Source organism: Nuphar pumila, chromosome 5 (assembly GCF_984573655.1).
Source record: "Nuphar pumila chromosome 5, dmNupPumi1.hap1.1, whole genome shotgun sequence".
Lineage (NCBI taxonomy): Eukaryota > Viridiplantae > Streptophyta > Magnoliopsida > Nymphaeales > Nymphaeaceae > Nuphar > Nuphar pumila.
The window spans coordinates 41,238,178-41,251,814 of NC_143253.1; the positions used below are offsets into that span (position 1 = coordinate 41,238,178).

The 13,637-nt window shown below is 36.0% G+C and overlaps 1 protein-coding gene across 2 annotated transcripts in view; it reads right to left on the reverse strand.

Moving 5' to 3' along the window:
* Window positions 1-1,525: 1,525 nt before the first annotated feature.
* LOC149837438 (calcium-binding EF hand family protein) overlaps window positions 1,526-13,637 on the reverse strand; it is a 46,442-nt gene continuing 34,330 nt past the window's right edge. Inside the window, exons 6-9 of one of the 2 annotated variants that reach the window (XR_016432112.1) lie at window positions 2,494-2,670; window positions 2,302-2,421; window positions 1,802-2,192; window positions 1,526-1,690 (exon numbers count right to left, since the gene is read on the reverse strand). Coding sequence is in view for 1 of the 2 variants with exons in the window: in XM_090007374.1 (XP_089863500.1) it covers window positions 1,977-2,192; window positions 2,302-2,421; window positions 2,494-2,670 (513 nt within the window). In the remaining variant the exon portion in view is untranslated. Of the gene's footprint in view, window positions 2,193-2,301; window positions 2,422-2,493; window positions 2,671-13,637 lie in introns of both variants that reach the window. The other variant, XM_090007374.1, reaches the window with a different exon arrangement.

Genomic DNA, 13,637 nt, shown 5'->3' on the forward strand with positions numbered 1-13,637 from the left:
TAAAGGTTCCAGTTTCAGCTGCGACCTTTTGTGGTGATCAAAAACCACCGCTAAGGGCAAAAACAGCATTTTTGCACATTTTTTGCAAGCCGTCCCCGTCAAGGGACGACCCTGCTGTTTGCACTAGTAGCTGTGCACGTAAGGGTTGCGCAGCTACCACTTTTTCATATTTCTTAACATGTTTAACGCATTAAGGGATTCAGTTCTAAGCATTTTGTGGGTCAGTTTGCCTATCGTCATGTTTAGGTTTTATCATTTTCCAACTCATCATGACATGTTTACTCAAGAACCTGTTAACGCTGTATAGTAATTTCAAAAAAGGAATGCTTGTATGCAAAATAAAAATGTTGATCTAATGTGTTTCTAAAGAACTTAGGAACCTGAACATGTCCATCATGCAGAACTAGATTGTTATGGCAGTCTGTCCACGTGGCAGGCCCATATATAAATGATGTTTACATTAATTTATTTTACAAATAAAATGAATAAATGATATATATATATATATATATATATATATATATATATATATATATATTCCACAAATAATTAAGCAAAAAACTATAATGAAAAAATGCTGAATAAAGAAATTAGAACAACAACTACGCCTTCATCCCAAAACAATTGGGGTCGGCGATATGAACCAACAAAGAAAATCATTATGAGTCTTCCACATGAATCCTTCTCCTCCATTCATTTCTATCCAATGCCATGTCCTCGGTGAGGTTCAAAACATTCAAATCCTTTCCTATCACCTCCATCCATGTCTTCCTAGGCCTACCCCGACCTCTTTTAACTAATATATTTTCACATTTCTCCATTCTTCTAACTGGAGCATCATTAGGCCTTCGTCGAATATGTCCAAACCACCGTAAACGATTCTCTCTCATCTTATTTTCAATGAGTGCAACGCCTACCTTCTTACGTATCTCCTCGTTCCGAATCTTATCTTTTATTGTATTTCCACACATCCATCTCAGCATACGCATCTCAGCTACACTCATTTTTTGAATAAAGAAATTAGAACTTAAAAAAAATCTCAAGCTTGAGAATTGTCTGATATAGATGTAAACCAACAAAAAATCAATGGGCCCTTAAAGCCCTTAAAGACAAAACTAAAAGTGATGGATCTCTGAAGAGACGCTAAAGGAATTGATCAAGAATATGATATCGTTTATTTATTTTATTTGTTGTAAAACAAATTAAAGTAAACATCATTTATATATAGGCCGACCACATGGACAGACTGCCATAATAATCTAGTTCAGAATGATGGATATGTTCAGGTTCCAACATTCTTTAGAGACACATTAGACCGACATTTCTATTTTGCATACAAGCATTCCTTTTTTTAGATTGACTACGCCACAGCGTTTACAGGTTCTCTAGTAAACATGTCACGACGAGCTGAAAAATGATAAAACCTGAACATGAGGCAAACTGACCCGCAATCATATCATGATTTAAACACTCCGCAGTCAGAAAAATGCTTAGAACTGAATTGCTTAATGAGTTAAACATGCCAAGACCAAATGAATCCCATGTTTTCTACTTTTCAAAGCAGTGTATCATTACATCACTGAAAAGGGTCACATATCTACATAAACAGACATGCATACATGGGTGTACAAAGGTGCGTTTCAAGTACAGTCATTTCCAGTTGATCGAACCATTGCTTCTCATTAAGAATCTACAAAAAATAATCAACCTCAGACTCTCATCCAGAAACAAAAGCTAAACAAACACTAATAGATTATAATAGAAACAACCCTTGTAATGACCTAAACTTTAACACACTTGCCTGCTACATCAGCTTTACAAATTGAGACCCGCATGAACTTGCATGTCCAGTGTCCGCAGTCAAAACACTAGCTCAAGGTTAATTTCTTCTATGTTACAGCATTCCGGACCAAGAACCTCTTGGCTCCAGAAAAATATCATTTTGCAGTGGAAGCTCAACATGGAGCTGCATCAGACTAAAGAAGAAAATGTGGGAGGGGGCATGACTTTGCACAGTTCAACCAGCATGATAACATGCCAATAACCCCTACTTCTGTAGGATATGCGATGTCCTTCTCTCGTCTTTGCAAGACACCCAAGAATTCATCTGAGCTTAAATTTCCATCATGATTAGTGTCAAAAATATAGAATATTACCTCAACCATCTCATCTGTTACAGTGACACCACAAACCTAGAGCCAAAGAAAAAAAAACATTTAAACACGAGGCATGGAAGAAAAGCAAAATCAGAACCAGAGGAAGAAATATATATATATATATATATATATCAAAATACAGTACACGGGATGCGGCTCTTTGGAAATCCTTCTTTGTCAATAGACCATTTACTTTCCCATAACTAAATATGGCAAGAGCAAGCGGCTGTATTCGTTTGCGCAATTCTGCGAAGGCCTTGAATTCCTGCAAGTTGCAAAATGTGAGCAGAGGGAAGATGTTAAATGTGGGAAAAAACTTACATTACATGCATCTGACCTCTAACGTTATGCGAATCTCTCTGATATGTGGGTCATTGTCAATTTCATCAACCCGATCCAAGAATTTGTTTATATGATTCATGTCGGCAGCAGCAACCATGGAGAGAGCAAAATCTTTTGCTGATATGGTACCTCTTAAATTATAATCATAATGAGCAAACTCTAAGTGCACAATCTGTACAAATGACGCGCCTTCTCTGTCAATACCTAATCAAATATTTTGCTCATGCTACCATGAACAGCATGTGAAATGGTGCATAGAATTTGATGTCTCTCATAAATGTTGGATGAAGATTTATTTTAAAGTTTCAAACTGAAAAAAAAAAACCAAAGAAAACAGTCTCCAACAAATGCCCCATCTATGAATGGAGAACATCAAGCAAGATCAATGCACATAATCAATTTGATTTGATGGGAAGCCATCATGCATAGAATGATCCTAGCCATCATTATACTCATGCTAATCTGATGCTGAACAGGAACTAAGCACAATGACAGTAAATACACCACATATATCACAATGAACATATAAGTGAATTAAGAAATAATGTAAATATCTGATGGTCCAAGAGGTTAATGATACAAAATTATCTTAGCAGCTGGCACATCCCAAGGCCCTTGTGATAAGTAAATAATAGAAAATTGATCTTTAAAGGGTCTTGAAGTGTTATTGAAAAATATAAACTGATCAGAAATTGTGAGAACATGCACTCATACACATGCAAGGAACAGCAATACCCCTAGGTGGATACCATCAGAATCCATCATCATCATTCCTTATCTAAATCAGGTTGCCTACATGGTATTTTCTCATTAATTCCAAGGACCCTTTGGTTAACATGGTACCCTCTCTATTGATTTGGTAATAGGATTTTTTGGTTTAGAGTTTCTGGTAGATGATTAGAGTTGTTTGGATGCACATAATTCCATTTTGTACATGGACTAATTATCATCATGATCATCTTAAATTTTACCGGTACCATCACCACTATTAAAATCTATCCTCATCATGATCATCAATTTCACCACCATTATCTACCATTATAATAGCATTGCCACCACCATCTTACCCCTTTCTCTCACGACACCTTAGTTTTAAACTTTTCATCATCATCCCTCTTCACCAATACCACCTTCTTCCTATTTGACTTCACCACTGACACCACCACCCCTTTTTATTATTCCTTAATGATTCCTTATGACCATCCTCCTCTCCTTCACCACCAACATCAGGTCTCTCTCTCTCTCATTTCCTGGCAGCCATCCAAGAATAGGGGTGTCAATGGATCGGGTATGACCCAATCCCGACCCGTACCAGATCCTATAGGATCAGGGTTTGGTTACAAAGAAGGGGTCCAATTATCTATTCGGGTCGGACCCATAGGTCCGATTATTAAATGGATCAAGTATGGTTTATGAAATTTTATACCAAACCCAAGTCCGACCGGAGTTTCTATTAACTAAGATATGCATTTTTTCAATATAAAAAACCTTAAAAATATTATTTTATCGGGTATGGACTGGGTCTGGTTTATGTAATTCTTATCGGATCCGGGTATGGTTTTTCATATGAAAAATCTGATCAGCCCCAAATCCGGATCTGATATCTGCATCTCACTTAGTCAAATCTGGGTTTGGACCCACCCATTTTAGCGGGGTCTGACCCGTTGACACCCGTACTGAGAATGGATTGGCCCAAAAATAATTAAAATTAGTAGATAATGGCACCACCTGACCATTGACAAGACCATTTTCAGTAACTTTTCCAGAAATATGGTAACAAAAAGATGATCAGGAGGGTGCACTTATAATGGAAATGACACAATTATGCCCAGTCATCTCGTTGGTGGCCCAAAAAATAAGAGTTGAGGAGCAGGATTGAGACAAAAGGTTCTTATGAGTAGCAATTACAAACAAGGTAATCTGTGAAAAAGACACCTGCCTCAGGTTTTTCAATTTAGGATTGAGTGTAGCTTTTAGAGCAACTACATGGGGGAATCAACCAAATGAAATCCAAAGCTGCTTGACCTGCATTAACCATGCATAGGGCTGTACAATAAGCCAAGCTAGTTACGACTGTGTGGGCTCACCCATTTAAGCTCAGCTTGAACTCATCGAGATAAGTAAAGGATCTGAGCTCGAGCAAGGACTCAAGCTCACAAATAAACAAGCCAACCTTGACCAGGCAGTTGAGCTAGATTAACCCAATTAAAGCTTGGCTGATATGGTTTATATAAGGCAAATATTGGGATATCGACAAGTTTTTTTCATTAACAAAAAAAAGACATACCCTAATGGGTAACATGTTTGCCTCCTACCTGTTAAACATACTTAAGAAGAGGGAGAAAGGCTAGGGTTAGAGGAGGTACAACAATCCAAACAAGAGAGCAAAATGTCTTCACTATTGTTTATCGTGAATCACTATTCAAAATACAATACAAGAGTTGACCCCCCTTTAGACCTGAAAAAGAAAAAGAAAAAGATTAGTACACCCCTTCACTATAGGGTATGTACCAGTGTTGTTAAAAAGCACGCCTCAAGGCACAAAAGCGCACCTCGCCTCAAGGCGAGGTCCTTTGTGCCTTTAGGCACCAAAAAAAGCGTAAATGCCCTGAGGCGTACGCCTCAGGGTGAGGTGTGCCCCTTTTATTAATTTGGTCAAATGGGGGGTCAAAGGCCCAATTGAGCAAATTTTGGGGCTAATTATTTGAGTCCCCGGCCCTAATTAGGGTCGAGGGCCTTTTTTCACTCGCTCTCTCGTCTCTCCTTGGTCTCTCGTCTCCCTGGTCTCTCGAAAGGAAGGCCGAGGAAGAAGAAGGTACGCATTTTTTTCCTTTTTTCCTCTTTTGCTTTCCTTCTTTTTTTCCTTTCTTTTTTCTTTTTTCCATTTTCAGTTTCTGTTTTTTAGTTATATACATATATATTCTATGTTTGAACAGGTGTATATTACATATATATTATATAATATGCTTCTAAGTCATGTAATTAGTTTCTCAGTTTTATATATATATATATATATATATATATATATATATATATATATATATATATTTGTGTGTATTTGTGTGGAAAACAAATATACATACACGTTAGGACGTTATATTTTACTATCAATCCTATTATGATGTGTAGTTTTTGACATCTATATAATCAGTTTCCTCACTTATATATATGTTATATATTTAATTAATTATATACATTTGTGTGTATATATGTTGATTCTTATTGAATATGAATCTGAATTCATTGAATTATATAAAGCATTGCCTCAATTTTTTTAACTCTTTGAGTTTTTATAAATTTGTCTTAATATATTTTTTTTATATGCATTTTTTCAGTTGAACAATGAGAAAGATGTAGGATGGGATCATAGAGCTAAAGTTGCAAATCCTACTAAAGATCTCAAACTCATAGGACATGTAATTTGCAATTATTGTCGTAAAGAGACTACTGGAGGAATATACAGGCTAAAACATCACTTAGCTGACACGAAACATGTTGCACGCTTGTGAGTTCCACCTGATGTGAAAAGGTTTTTTCAGAATCATCTAAGGGATCAGAAGCAAAAGAAACAAGAAGAACAAAACAAGTTTAAAATTGAAAGGAGTGTTTATTTTGGATCATCAACAGGCGATAATGTGAACAAAGAAGTCAATGGATCATGTAGTGTTGCAAAAACAAGCACAGTTGAACACATAGATCTCTATATCAACAAAGAAGCACGACAAACCATAATAAACACTGCTTGCAAAATGGATGAGAGAAAAAGCATATGTCATGCCATTGGTAAAAAAATTTATTCGAATGCCCTATCATTTAATCTTTGCAACAATCCATATTTTGGTTCAATGGTAGAAGCTATTGCAAATTATGGGTGAGGGTTAAACCATCTTCTTGTCACGATATCAGAACGTGGATTTTGAAGGATAAGGTAGATTGTACTCATGAAATTTTAAAAAAGTTCAAAAAGAAATAACCTAAAGTTGGTTGCAGCATTATAACAGTTGTTTGAAAAAGTTGTTAAAGAAGTTGGTGAAGGGAATGTGGTGCAATTCATTACAGATAATGCACCAAATTATGTGACAGCTAGGAATATGTTAACAGCATAAAAAATATATTTTTATACACCGTGTGTGGCGCATTGCTTGGATTCAATGTTAGAAGATATTGAAAATATATCATTTTTTAAAGATATTGTGGAAAAGGCAAAAAAATTATAAGATATATTTATAGTCGTGCATGGATATTAAATTTGATGAGAAAGTTAACAAAGAAGAAAGAACTTGTATGTTCACTCATCACTCGTTTTGCTATAACATATCTCACGCTTCATAGTATTGGATGTTAAAAGAAAGAGTTGAAGTTGATGTTATTGTCTTCAAATTTTAGATCATCTAATTACTATAAGAAATCTTATGCTAAGAACATTTCTTATATTGTTCTTAATTATCATAAGTTTTTGGCTACCATATCACATGTAATTAAAGGTACACTGCCTCTCGTAATAGATTAGGCAATGGATAGAACAAAGGAGGAAATTGCTTTAAACTGCGACAATGTTGAAAGAAAATATAAACCTATTTGGGACATCATTGATAGACGATGAGACTTGCAACTTCATAAGCCTTTGCATGCAGTTGCCTATTATTTAAATCTTCATTTTCATTATGATAACAACTTCAACCCGGATGGAGAAGTTATAAGTGGATTTTATGATTGTGTTGAAACATTGGTTTTTGCTGCAAACTTTGTTGTCAAATGCGGCGTCTGGCAGCCTAAGCGTAGCCCCACTGCTTGGGCAATGCAGTTTGGGTGGTGGGGCCCTAATTTTCTGCCTAGGCGCTGCCTAGGATAATTTAGTGAGTCTAGTAAATCATCCTCAAACCCTCCTCGAAGGACTGAGAGAACTAGACAAAACCCTTCTAGATTTATTTCCTATGAATCCTTCTCACTTAAACACATGGCATGTCTTAGTGCCATTCATTCATATGAAGAACCTAAGAGTTTCGAAAAAGCCAAGAAAATGGTGGAATGGAAGGACGCAATGGAAAATGAACTTACCCTTAGAAAAGCCAAAACTTGGGAATTCCAAGATTTACCTAAAGGAAAGAAAATCATAGGTTATAGGTGGGTTTTCAAAGTTAAAACTAAAAGCGACGAGTCTCTTGAGAGATATAAAGTTTGTCTTGTCGCCAAAGGGTATGGGCAAGAATATGGTATTGACTACGATGAAACCTTTGACCCTGTAGCACGAATAGTTATCGTTAGGTGTCTAATTACTATAGCATCCATTAAAAAATGAAATATATACCAAATGGATGTAAAAAATGCTTGATTAAATAGAGACCTACATGAAGAAGTCTATATGGAACCACTTCCGAGAATGAATGTGCCAAAGGGCAAAACTCTACGTCTGCTCAAAGTTCTCTATGGTTTAAAACAAGCTCTCAAGGCTTGGTATGATCAGTTTACCAATATAATGATCAAAATGGGTTTGTTTCATGTTACACTGATACTACGTTTTCTTAAGAAATCTAGTGCAGGAACTGTTATTTTGTTATTATATGTTGATGATATGTTAATCACAGGGGATGACACTATAGGTATCAAGAGAATTAAGGCTACCGTAACTGAAAATTTTACAATGTCAGATTTGGGATTTCTGACATTTTTTGGGCATTGAAGTTGCATACTCTCAAAGGGGATATTTTTTATTTCAAACTAAGCTTGCTTGCTTGCGAAGTTATTGACAGGCCAGGTATTTCAGATGCTAAAGTTTCTGACGCTCTTGAAACAGTTGGAACAAAAATGAAAATTGATGATGGAATTCTTCTAGAAAATCCAACACCTTATAGGCAACTTGTTGGCTCACTAATGTATCTTAGCATTACAAGACCACATATTTCTCATGTTGTACATGTTGCAAGCCAATTTCAACATGCTCTTACATCCGTTCACATGAGCGTTGTTCTTAGAATTGTCAGATATGTAAAGGGTTCCATAAATAAGGGAGTATTTTTATCTTCATCTTCGGATTTAAAATTAATTTCTTATACTAACTCTGATTGGAGAGGTGATCCAAATAACCGTCACTCCACCACTGGTTCATGCATTTTTTTAGGTGAATCATTGGTTTCATGGAGATGCAAGAAACAACAAAAGGTGTCTTTATCATCCACAAAAGTTGAGTATCGAGCAATGGCAACCACCACTATGGAGATTGTCTGGATTCGACAATTACTAGAAGATATGGGAGTTCATGTTCAAGAATCTACAAAATTGTGTTATGATAACAAGAGTTATATATATTGCCAAAAATCACACCTTTCATGAGCGAACAAAACATATCGAGATGGACTGTCATTATGTCAGAGAAGAATATCTAAAGAGGACCATTGATCTGCCTTACGTGACATCAGAATATCAATTGGTTGACTTCTTCACCAATGCGCTATGTTCTCCTCGATTTCATTTTCTCCTTGGCAAACTTTCGGTCATCACACCGTAAGCTTGAGGGGGGGTGTCAAAATGTGTACACCTATATATATATCATGATTAATTGATGTAATACCTGATAAGGGTATAGTTGTCTTTTTCCTCTTTTTACGCATATTCACCTTACAAATATGTTTGTAATATTTTTTTTCTTTCTTTCTTTCTCCTTAAACAAGAGGGGCCCACAACTATAGACATTGGGGCCCCTCCCATGGTTAGTTTTCTAACCGTTGGAGGGGCTCCAACGTTCATATTAGAGCCCCTCCTTGGCTCTTGCTGTGTATAAATAGGGGACTTCCTCTTTGTATTTGGTTAAGCTTTTCCAAAAAGCTCTCTTATTTTTCAATACAAAGTTAATATTTGTATGCCTTTGTGCATGTGTATTATCCCTTCGTGGATTCAGTGTTTTATATACATTGTCTGTTTGTAGACATTTTCACAGTTACAAGCTAGGAAAAGGAGGCCAGTCTCTATGGCTTTCTGCTAAAAAAATTCTGTAAATGCTCTTCTACAGTAAAGCTCTTTCGGTTAGCCAGAATTTTTGGAACTACCTTTTTGGCCATGCCTGCAGAACTGATTTTAGATTTTACAGAGCTCGAAAGCATTTTCATGCAACTGTAATATGAAAATATGCATTTGCAGTTTCCACTTGGAGAAGCACCAAAAAGTACTTAATTCAGTGATTGGTCATAATGATGTCTCAGAAATATTTTTTAAAATTTTTTGAATTTGACTTTTCGTATTCTTGTAAAACATTCACCATCCAACTCAAACACAGGATATCATTAAGAGATGGGGAAGCTTTGTCCCAGAGTTACTGGAAGCGCCCCTATAGTAGGGGAAGCATCCCCTTTTTTTGGGAAGCACGCTTCCCTTTTATGGGAAACGCGCTTCCCCCTCGCTTCCCCCTTTTTCCATTTTATTTTTTATTTTTTATTTTTTCTTCTTTTTTCGCATCCCCCTCGCTTCCTAGGTCGCTTCCAAGACGGTTCGTGACTCGCTTCTAAGTAGTCCCACGCTTCCCGCTTTCTAAATTTTTGAAAGTGTCTCGCTTCCCGCTCCCGCTTCCCGTATCGCTTCCCGCTCCCGCTCCCGCTTCCTCGACTGGCAACCATGCTTTGTCCCCATTTTGCTTCAAGCTGTTTAGATATCAGCATATTTTTTTGCTTTTGATTCTTCAGATTGCATAACATTGGTGCAGTGAATGTGCATTCTCATTCCAGAAATAGTGATGATTGATGAATGTTACAGACTCTAAAGTTCTAAACCAAGATTTGGGTTGATGTCTTTTACCTTTCTGATTTTTTTTGGCCCCACAACTTCACAAGGGTCTTGAGCTATGTATTTTATTATGACATGGATCAACTCTTAGGATCATTCAGGTCTGACTCTCCCTCGTCAGCCCATATCCGATTGTATTCTGAATTTCTGATCAGGCCACTATCTATACTTCACAGAATGCGTGAGAATTCATCTTTGGCTTATCTGACTCAGATAAATCATGATTCAGGTGTCACTTTTGTCCATAAAAAAAATTTAAATTTATGTCTCAAGATACTTTTATGGGATATATGACATGGCTGTTTCTGTGGAGTTCTCCAATAAGAATACTACTATATAGGGGGGACAATGTTACTGGGATAAAAATGGAGTATGATGTTAGATAACAAGTTATACTTTTAAGTGAAGATTATTAACATTTGGTGAAGAATGTGTGGTGGCTTTATTTTCAAAAGAGAAAAAAATATGAGCACCAGGCTTGCCAGGTTTATAGTGTTGATTGATTTTATGTTGGATGCATGTTTGTTGTTAGTTTTAGCACTTTGTTTTAAGAATTTAGATTATTTTTAAATTATTTGGAATTTGTTGATGGTTGTTTTCTTTGATCACATTACTTGATTCTTATCATTTTTTAGAACAATGATGGAAGGGGCTTCTTCAGTGAGTGCTAGTGGGTCCACTTCAAGCTCAACATTTCCAAATTTGAAAGATATGCAAAACTTCAAGCGAGAAAATCAAGTGATCCAGCATGGGAGTGGTCGTACATTAAGGATAAACACTATCTGAATTATGTGACATGCCTTAGATGTGGAATAACTTATAAATGAGACATATATAGACTAAAGCATCATCTACTTGGAATTGGAGGAAACGTGAAGGTTTGTAATAAAACAACCGCAGAAATCAAGCAAGTATTTTCTAAGTACATGGAGAAATAGAAGAAAAAGAGACGAAAAAAAATGAAAGGGCAAGTTAATATATATGAAAGAAGTGAAAGTTTGTTCTCAACATCTGATTCTAGCGAAGGACATGCTCCAGTTTCGCATATGGAGGGGCAGCCAAGTAGTACATTCGGCTTGAGACCATCACAGGCAAAAGGGGGCCCATGGATTTGTACTTCCGAAGTAATGTAGCAGTGAAAGAAAGACAAGCAAACAAACAAACCACGTTAGAAAATTACTTCAAAAAAGAAAAAAAGGAAACAGTGTTCGAGTTAATTAGTAGGCGGTTTTATGACGGTGGAATACCTTTTAATACAGCAAAATTGGCATTATGCTGCGTTCATTTGACATTTTGGATGCAACATAATGTCAAATGGTTGGACTATTACAAAATGACGTACACTTATTAATTTTTTGGTTAATTGTCCTTTGAGAGCAATATTTTTTAAATCGATTGATGCATCAAATGAAGTAAAAGATGCAAATTTGCTTTTTCCATTGTTAAAGAAGTTGGGGAGGAGAACGTAGTTCAAGTTGTTACCGATAATACCTCCAACTACGTCAAAGCGGATAAGTTGTTGATGGATAAGAGAAGACATTTATTTTGGGATCTTTGTGTTGCACATTGTATAGATTTGATGTTGAAGGAGAATTAAAAAAATTGAAGAACATTTTTTGAAAAAGCAAGGCAAATGGTAGTATTCATATACAAACATACTCAATTGTTGAGTATGATGAGAGCACACACACACAAGGGGACTTACATAGGCATGCACTAACGAGATTTGCATTTCAATTTTTTACTCTAGAAAGCATATATAATTGCAAAAAGGCCTAAGGTCCATGGTTGTTGGAGATGAATGGGCAAAAAGTAATTTCTCAAAAAACGTCAGTTGGTAAAAGATGTGAAAGCATGATTTTGAGTTATAATGCCCCCCTTGATTGACATACTTTGATTGGTTGATAGAGATGAAAAGCCTGCTATGGGTTACATCTACGAGAAAATTGACCATGTAAAGGAACAAATCAATGTATATGTTATTTTTTTGTATTCTACTAATTGTAAATTTTGTTTTTAAATTTTAACTTAGCTTTTATAATAATTATTTTTAGTTATTTTACATAATAGGCAAATTTGCGCAATGATGGAGAAAGATATGGCCCTGTTTGGGAGATAATTAATAAAAGATGGAGCAATACATTGCACAAACCTTTGCATGAGATAAAAAAATAACTTTTAACTTAACAGGCTTATATTTGAATCCAGTCATATATTATGATTATGAAAATATCAAGTCCAATGAGGAGATAAATAATGGCTTATATGATTGCATCAATCGTCTTGATAAGATATAGAAGTGCTAGTGGGCCTTTCGGGATGGACTTAGCAAAGAAGAAGAGAAAAGTGCAAACACCAAATAAGAAGATTAAATTTCATATACTTCGCTTTACATTATTTTTATAACTCATATATTTTATTTACATCTAATTAGATTTTTTTAGTGAATTGGTGGATTTATTTTGCCATTGGTTTTCCCCAGCTCCTGACCTTTGTTGTTCGAGTATTAGGCCTCACATGCAGTGCATCCAGTTGCGAACGTAACTAGAATACTTTTGAAGCGGTAAAATATTATTTATTATTAATTAGTAATTACTAAATAGTATTTGCAAGTTTGTATATATTTGAACTTTTTTTTGCAGATTCATACAAAGAAAAGAAACCAACTTTTGCACAAGTTGAATTATTTGGTTTTTGTGCAATATAATGGGAGATTGAAGCGAAGATACGATGAGTGAATGAACAAAGGAGATCTCGACCCCATCGTCTTAAAAAAATTAATGATAACGATTTGTGGCCAAGTGAAGATGAGGCAGTCTTCGAAGATGACATGTCACTTACATGGGATCTTGTTGATAAGTCATCCGGAGCATCAAGGCATAGGGCGGGGGCAATAACGCGTGCTAATAAAAACCTAAGAAAAAAAAAGTATGACAAAGGAAAGAAGTTGGTGAGCATGGAAAAGAAAGAGAAAGAAGCTAGCTCTGCAGATAAAACTGAAGAAGAAGGATTGCAATATATCGTTCAAGATGATTAAGATAAAGATGATGGACTTTCAAGTTCATCATCTAAAGATTAAATTTAAGTTGTTATTGTAAGCTTATTATAAACTTTTTGGGGTTCTTTAACTATTTTAGACTTGAATACACTTAAAGTTAGTTATGTGTGTATAGATCTTTGTCACAGGGATTCGGCCAACCGGGTGCCGCACCCGCGTCGACGCGGGTGCGTGTGCGGGTGCGGCACCCGGTGTGGTCAACTGGACCCTGAGTGCAGTCAACACACCCAAGGTCATTTGTGTCCAATTTGACCCCACAAAAATGGCTGATTGATGGAGTATTTATTTGCTTCTTGTAACTTGTGTTT